The sequence below is a fragment of the Ipomoea triloba genome, chromosome 12 (assembly GCF_003576645.1).
Source record: "Ipomoea triloba cultivar NCNSP0323 chromosome 12, ASM357664v1".
In the NCBI taxonomy this organism is placed as follows: domain Eukaryota; kingdom Viridiplantae; phylum Streptophyta; class Magnoliopsida; order Solanales; family Convolvulaceae; genus Ipomoea; species Ipomoea triloba.
In genome coordinates this window covers 27790228-27797426 of record NC_044927.1, presented here as the reverse complement: position 1 = coordinate 27797426, position 7199 = coordinate 27790228, and the positions used below count along the sequence as shown (strand labels likewise).

General features: G+C 37.9%; 2 protein-coding genes and 1 non-coding gene across 7 annotated transcripts in view; all 3 read left to right on the top strand.

Moving 5' to 3' along the window:
* LOC115998114 (binding partner of ACD11 1-like) overlaps positions 1–1584 on the top strand; it is a 2846-nt gene extending 1262 nt beyond the window's left edge. For all 4 annotated transcript variants that reach the window (XM_031237591.1, XM_031237592.1, XM_031237590.1 and 1 more), the window contains 4 exons: positions 177–280; positions 455–530; positions 664–747; positions 829–1584. In XM_031237591.1, coding sequence (XP_031093451.1) covers positions 177–280; positions 455–530; positions 664–747; positions 829–1401 — 837 coding nt within the window. In that variant the 3' untranslated portion in view covers positions 1402–1584. The remainder of the gene's footprint in view (positions 1–176; positions 281–454; positions 531–663; positions 748–828) is intronic.
* An 861-nt stretch (positions 1585–2445) lies between these two features.
* On the top strand, positions 2446–2531 carry TRNAY-GUA. The gene is given in 2 exon segments: positions 2446–2482; positions 2496–2531. It is a non-coding gene; the product is annotated as a tRNA-Tyr (tRNA).
* Positions 2532–3523: 992 nt separating this feature from the next.
* Positions 3524–6457, top strand: LOC115999689 (TOM1-like protein 1). 2 transcript variants are annotated; one of them, XM_031239556.1, is made up of 4 exons: positions 3524–3689; positions 4058–4587; positions 5017–5265; positions 5794–6457. In XM_031239556.1, exons 2-4 carry the CDS (start codon positions 4069–4071, stop codon positions 6214–6216), a joined length of 1191 nt encoding a protein of 396 aa, XP_031095416.1. In that variant the 5' UTR covers positions 3524–3689; positions 4058–4068; the 3' UTR covers positions 6217–6457. The 2 variants fall into 2 exon arrangements, with proteins under 2 accessions (XP_031095416.1, XP_031095415.1); XM_031239555.1 differs by having other exon boundaries at positions 4052–4587.
* Positions 6458–7199: the final 742 nt, after the last annotated feature.

Here is a 7199-nt window from a genome sequence, read left to right as displayed (position 1 = left end):
GGGGGGGGGGGGGGGGGGGGGTGCCTCTGTTCAATAGTTTATCATTCTTAGAAGGGTGGCCAGTGGGATGAATCTCATTAAAAGTTGAGCTACTGTAGGAACTATGTGTTTTTGGATGTTAGGGTTATTCAATAACCAATTTCTATTGTTTAATTTTTAAAAATTTGTCATGGCAGGTCAGAACAGTGAAAGTAAGCAATGCTTCTTTAGGTGCTTCTGAGCAAGATATCAAGGAGTTCTTTTCATTTTCTGGAGATATTGAGTATGTGGAAATGAAAAGGTTTGTTTTCTTGGGCCATTTTCAAGGTCTCTCTGGTATTTTGTTGCATATTCATATCATCTAATGCTTCTGAGAATGGTTTAAGGAACAAAAGCCATTCATTTGGAATATATTGGTGTGATGCCAAGTGATTTTCATTATGTTCACGGCATTAATGTAATTTACCTTTACCAGTGCTGATGAACGGTCTCAAATTGCTTATGTGACTTTCAAGGAGCCTCAGGGTGCAGAGACTGCTGTGCTTCTTTCAGTAAGTTATAAAATCATTGTTGTTTCTGTGCTGATAAATTTCCTAGTTATGGATGGTTTGACTATTGTTGTGTTAGTTATGTGTTCTTACTGCTGTATTTTGTCAACTAATGCACTAACTTGGTGTATCTTAGGGAGCTACTATTGTTGATCAATCAGTCACTATAACTCTTGATCCCGAATACAAGCTTCCACCTCAGGCTTTATCAACACCAATTGTATGTGTGACATCTCAAGAATCTATTAGGTTCTATCAACTGCATCATTGTTCTTAAGAAAAATGTTTGATATATCTACAGGTTACTGAAAGCCAGAATGTCGGTGCTGATGGATCTGGATCTGGATCTGCAATCCAGAAGGCAGAAGATGTTGTCAGCAGCATGTTGGCCAAGGGTTTTATCCTGGGCAAAGATGCAGTTAACAAAGCCAAGACTTTTGATGAGAAGCACCAGTTCACTTCCACTGCCACAGCCAAAGTTGCAGCTTTGGACCAAAAGATTGGATTCACTGAGAAAATCGGTATGGGGGCGAACATTGTGAATGAAAAGGTTAAAGAAGTGGACCAGAAGTTTCAGGTTTCTGAGAAGACAAAGTCTGCCATTGCTGCCGCGGAGCAGACTGTTAGCAATGCTGGATCTGCCATTATGAAGAACAGGTACGTTCTCACCGGGGCAACTTGGGTTACTGGTGCCTTTAATAAGGTTACCAAGGCTGCTGGGGAAGTCGGGCAGAAGACAAAAGAAAAAATGGCTGAAGAACAGCAGGTTAAAAATGCAGCAGAAGGCTACACACAGTTACATGCTTCTGAATCCCCAAAGGCTTCCACTGCTGAGGAACCAAATAAGTCTACTGTTCAGGGTTTAGTCCTTTAATTTGTGTAAATGTGTAAAACCCAGATGTTTAAGTTTTAGTGGTTGCCTGCCATTTTCACTCATATGCTACTTAGACTTTGAACTGTAATTGTGCACTGTCAGAATTCATACATGCTTTTTATACATCAAACTTATTTATTATGTCATTTATGTGACTGGATAAATGGCATTTTTCTTTGAAAAGCCCTAGACGTTGGTAAAGTGCAATCACTGGTACAAGGATTTATAATTGGTCTTAACAGATGTTGGCTCCACCAGGAACAGAACTCAGAGGTGAAACCCTGAGTGAACTTGTGGAAGCTGGTGCTTCCATTGCCATCAGTTTCAGCTTTGAGAAGTGCCTCTTTTATAGTGGTTGTTCACTTGATCTATAGCTTATGAAGAGGATGGGTGGGAAGTTCAAGTAAAAAGGGAAGCTTTTAGAGTTGCAGCATGAGGTTACTGAGTTGGTGCTAAAGTGCCAAGAGCATTGATTGAAAGTTGGTCTTTTGCATACAACATTCTTATCTCAACCATGTTAAGATTTATTCGGTTTCGGCTTGAGGTTGCTTAGTTGGTGCTAAAGTTTCAAGAGGTTAGATAAAAATTTCGTTTTTTATATACAATTTCAGCTTCGTTAAGACTAAGAGTTAATGTCATATGGGTCCTCTAAATATAGTGGTTTTGTCACATTTAGTTCTGAACTTTCAAATCGATCACTCATGGTCTTTTGACATTAAAATTGCTACCATCAGTGGTCTAAGTAAACTACCCATGATCCTTCAACTTTTAAAATTTAACTAGCCGCGGTCCTCCTAGAAGGGCTGGTTAAAATTTAATAATTGAAGGACTATGGATGACAGGATGAGTGGTTAATTTGGACCATGAATGGTAATAATTTGAAGTTGAAGAATCACGGGTGGTTAATTTGAAAGTTTAGGATTAAACGTGTCAAAACCACTATATTTGAAGAATCGCATATGGTATTAACTCTTAAGGCGAATTTGATATACGTTTGAATCTTGCAGATGAATAACAGCTTTAAGTGGAAAGCTGGTGTCATATCCGACCTTAGCTCAGTTGGTAGAGCGGAGGACTGTAGTTGTCAACAGCCGATCCTTAGGTCGCTGGTTCGAATCCGGCAGGTCGGAAACGTTTTATCTCGGGGCCCCATCACAATTGTGTTTTGCCTGTTGGCACTTCTATTGATTTGATCAGCTGCTTTCTGCATACGGCATAGATATTTTGGACTTGTCAAATGGGCCCAGAAATTGGGTGTCCCATGAAGTTGATGAGTTTGTCAATATATGTTTTCTGGCAATGCTTATAATTTGGGCCTAATCACATCATTGGTGAGAGTGTGAGACAATACCTAATGTTTGGTTCAAGCGTAGTTTTTTTTTAAGCCTTAGAAGAATTTCCTTTTTTGTTTTTGTAAGTTTGTATTTCCATATGATTAGTTGACTAGTATCATAACCCAATGGGGTAGCTCAAGTGGCAAGTGAGCTCTCTTTATATGATTTTCACAAGTGACGATTCTCCGTGGGCCAACACGATGTACCTGAACCGTTAAACGGACAAAGAAAGCGTCGGTGGCATATTTTAAAATTTTGAACAACGAATTATATATATTCAGCTAATGATCTTGTGGTCTCTGTGACATAAAGTGGTTCTTCCAATTGGACAAACCGTATTGACTCTTTATGATTCAGTATGTTAAGAAAGTAATTATGAACACATATATGCATTCATTATTTTTTTAATACAGGAAATAAGCACTTAATGTCGTATCGCATTTTATAACCATTTTAGATATTAATAGAGTTGAACTCTAAAAGTATATATACACATAAATGACATAATACCAAATGTGCTTTTTTTCTTTCTAATTTTTAATTATTCCCACGTACAAGTACAACCTACTTTGCCTTATCCAACCTGAATTACCAAACACACTCACATTGATGCTCAATTGGACTAATATCAAATCAAATTTAACATGGAGCAAAGTCAACATGGATCACGAGCTTCAAACTTGAGAAAATACTCCGTACGAAGTTAGGAATCGTATAAGACACAAATACGTACATTATACGTAGGGAGCAGTTGGTAAAGTTATTTATATGAAATAAAAAGAAATATAAAGAAATGAGATTGAATACAAAGACGCGGCCTGCAGACCTCCGGGAAACATCGGAAGAAAAATACGAATAGTCAGTCAAGTCGTATCTGTTGTCATCGCCATACAAAGCGCACTACAGAATTTCCTAAACGCTTCTATTCAACGATTTCTCGACTTGCTTTCTACGGTAAGCGGCTCCTACTTTTCCTGTTTAATCGCTGATTTTTGTTTACTTTTTAGTTGTTGTTTTGAAGAATTTTCCAGTTGATCTTGCTTTGCTGCTATGTTTTCCGATTGTTTGACTTGTCGGTGCCTTCTAGTTGTTCAATTCCTTAGATTATTTGCGTAGTCAATTCGTAGAAGGTATTAATTCGCGAGTTCGAGGTGATTGCGAGGCTGAAGTTTCCGATAATTAGTTGTTTTATAATTTGGTTATGTATCTGTGTTGTGGAGCTTTGAAAAAGTAGCCGGATTTTGTTGAGAGTGTTGTCAGTTACGGGTTGGATTTTCAGGTGTTTTTTTTTTTTTTTTTCTTTTTTGTTCTGCTAGGAAAAGGTTTGTGAAAGATGAGCGACAATTTGATGGATAAAGTCAGCTCTTTGGGAGAGCGATTGAAGATCGGAGGGTCAGAGGTGGGGCAAAAAATTACTGCTGGAATGAGCTCCATGAGCTTTAAGATGAAGGAGTTTTTCCAAGGCCCTAACCAGGCGGATAAGCTCGTTGAGGAGGCGACGGCGGAGACTTTGGATGAGCCCAATTGGGCAACGAATCTTGAACTCTGTGACATGATTAATCATGATAGGGTCAATAGTGTTGAACTCATACGGGGCATAAAGAAGCGGATCCAGTTGAAGAGCCCCAGGATTCAATACTTGGCCTTGGCGTTGCTTGAAACCATTGCAAAGAATTGTGAGAAGGCATTCTCGGAAATCGCATCTGAGAGGGTGCTTGACGAGATGGTGAAGTTGATTGATGATCCTCAAACTGTTGTGAACAATCGGAACAAGGCTCTCATGATGATTGAATCTTGGGGTGAATCATCAAATGAGCTTCGCTATTTGCCTGTTTATGAAGAGACTTACAAGGTACCTTCACTTTTCTATTCATATTTTGTTGTATTGATTGTGTTATTTTGACCATAGCAAAATACTCAATATAGATGATCATATGATACTTTTGGTAAATAAAGTGATACTACAATATTTTGTTTGTTAAATGTTTAGCCCCAAATTTTCTTTTCAACCATTTGATATGAAAGGCTTACCCTACCTATTTCAGTATTCCCTGGAGAATTTGATCTTATCTTGAAGGTGTTATCCTTAAATTTGATTGAAGAAATGAGATTTGTTTACTTAACCTATCCTTGATGTCAGATGGATAAATAAGATGGTTTGATTAAATTTGTGATCTGAAAAAAGTTTATAGTTTTTGTGTATCCATTGGATTAGACATCTTTATATTTATTACTCTACTGATGTATGTTTCTTCATTGTGATCTTGTGTTTTCATTATAGAGTTTGAGATCAAGAGGTGTACGCTTCCCTGGTCGTGATAATGAGAGCCTAGCCCCCATCTTCACTCCTCCAAGATCTGTAGCAGCTTCAGAATTAAATGCCACCCTTGCACAACAAATGCATAATGATGTTCCACCTCCTCCGACCTTGTCAGCTGAACAAACCAAGGAGGCATTTGATGTGGCAAGAAATAGTATAGAGCTTCTTACCACTGTTTTATCCTCTTCACCTCAACAAGATGCTTTAGAGGTACTTCTGATTTCTTCCTACTGTCAATGTGAATGTTCTGTTGAAATGGTTGCAGTCAATTAGGATCATGTGTTAGCTTTCTAAAAGCCTAATTAAAATAAGACATGCCATTTTGAAATTTGGATCTAGCGGTTCCATGTCCATTTTTCTTTGGTACATCTAAGGTGAAGGTGGACTGAAGATTAGACCTCATACATAAAGTCTCTGGTTGATATCACCAGACTATAATGCCCTTGGTGTGCCCTCTGGTTATACTGAAACTGAACTTAGATGTCAACTCAAATGTAATCTTTCTCCAAACAAAAGTATTATAATATTTTACTACTTGGAAATGTCTTTGACTGGGAAAAGTTGATGGAGGACTTGCAGTAGTAATGGTACCTTCACTTTCATGGCTGTTATTTGTAGTGGCGTTGTTGACATTGTAATATGCTGCTGAAGATGAACTTTAGATATGCATGCTTGTTAATTTTGAGTTTCTATAAGTACTACTAACTCTTTACCTTTTGTGTTTTTGGACTATTTAAGGATGACTTGACAACTACGCTTGTACAACAGTGCCGCCAGTCCCAAAATACTGTTCAGAGAATCATTGAGACTGCTGGAGATAATGAGGCCCTCCTTTTTGAAGCTTTGAATGTGAATGATGAGATCCTGAAAGCCCTCTCAAAGTATGAAGACATCATAAAACCTGCAGTAGTTCCATCAGCACCGGAACCTGCTATGATACCCGTTGCTGTTGAGCCTGATGAGTCCTCCTACGTGGGAAAGGAAGATGCTTTGGTCCGAAAGCCTGCAGGCTCCCGTCCTGGCGCTCACAATGGACCCAATGATGAAATGATGGACGATCTTGATGAGATGATCTTTGGTAAAAAAGTGGGTGGTTCATCTGAATCAGGGCATGATCAAAAGAAGCAGCAACCACCAAAGGATGATCTCATTTCCTTTTAAGTTTCCTCAACAGCGCTGGATTATATTTGAAAACCTGTCTTTGCTGGTGTTAATACGATTCGCTTTTAGATGGTATTGGCAGTTCTTTCAATCATTATGTCTTTCTAAAGGAACACGACAATTTGCCATTCTCTTTTCACTAACATTTGAACTACTGCTATTTCGACTTCTTATGTTTGATGAACTTGGGTTCAATTGCTTGAATGATACAGGATGATATGTATTTGGTATATACAAGGCTTACTGTGTGCCTGAGTCTTTACATTTCTTGCTGGCAGATGTTTGTAATGCGTAAAACCCCATATGTGCTATATGCTAGGTGATAATAGTCTTCTAAAATATACCATATAATAACACAATGATATAGATGAATGAGATGTGTAAAAGGAGTAGGTTACATTAAGCAAATAGTGTGCAAAAGCTTGTAATATTGATCTCTCGAGTACAAGGAATACAGACAGTCTAACATTTACTAGTGTCAATGGGTCTGTCAAACGTTACTTTTGAAATGGATGCCACGAAGGACATGTCTTATATAGGGGCTGATATTACGTGTTTGGCTAGTTGCATGGAGCTTATAAACACCACGGATAATGTACGTGTTGAGTTTAGTTCATTGCCTTGCTCGATGCATATTCTGTGTCTGGCTTCTAAAATTGAAAGTTTTCTCCACCTATCTTTATTCGGGATGTAATTGTCACAAGTTTGGTTCATTAATGAGTTATTTTTATTTTTCAAAAAGAGTTTTTCCACTTTTGGTCTTATGACTTTAGTGTTTCCGTCAATTTAGGTACACGACTTTTATTTTGCCACTATTAGTCATTGACTTTAATTTTTTTGCCACTTTTAGTCTTTGACTTTGATTTTTTTTTTTCCACTTTTAGTCCTTTCGGTCACCCGAGCAACAACTTTTAATCGAAATCAACAAATTGTTGTGCCATTAAGGGTAAAAGTGTATTTTGATAAAGTTCTAAATATATTTA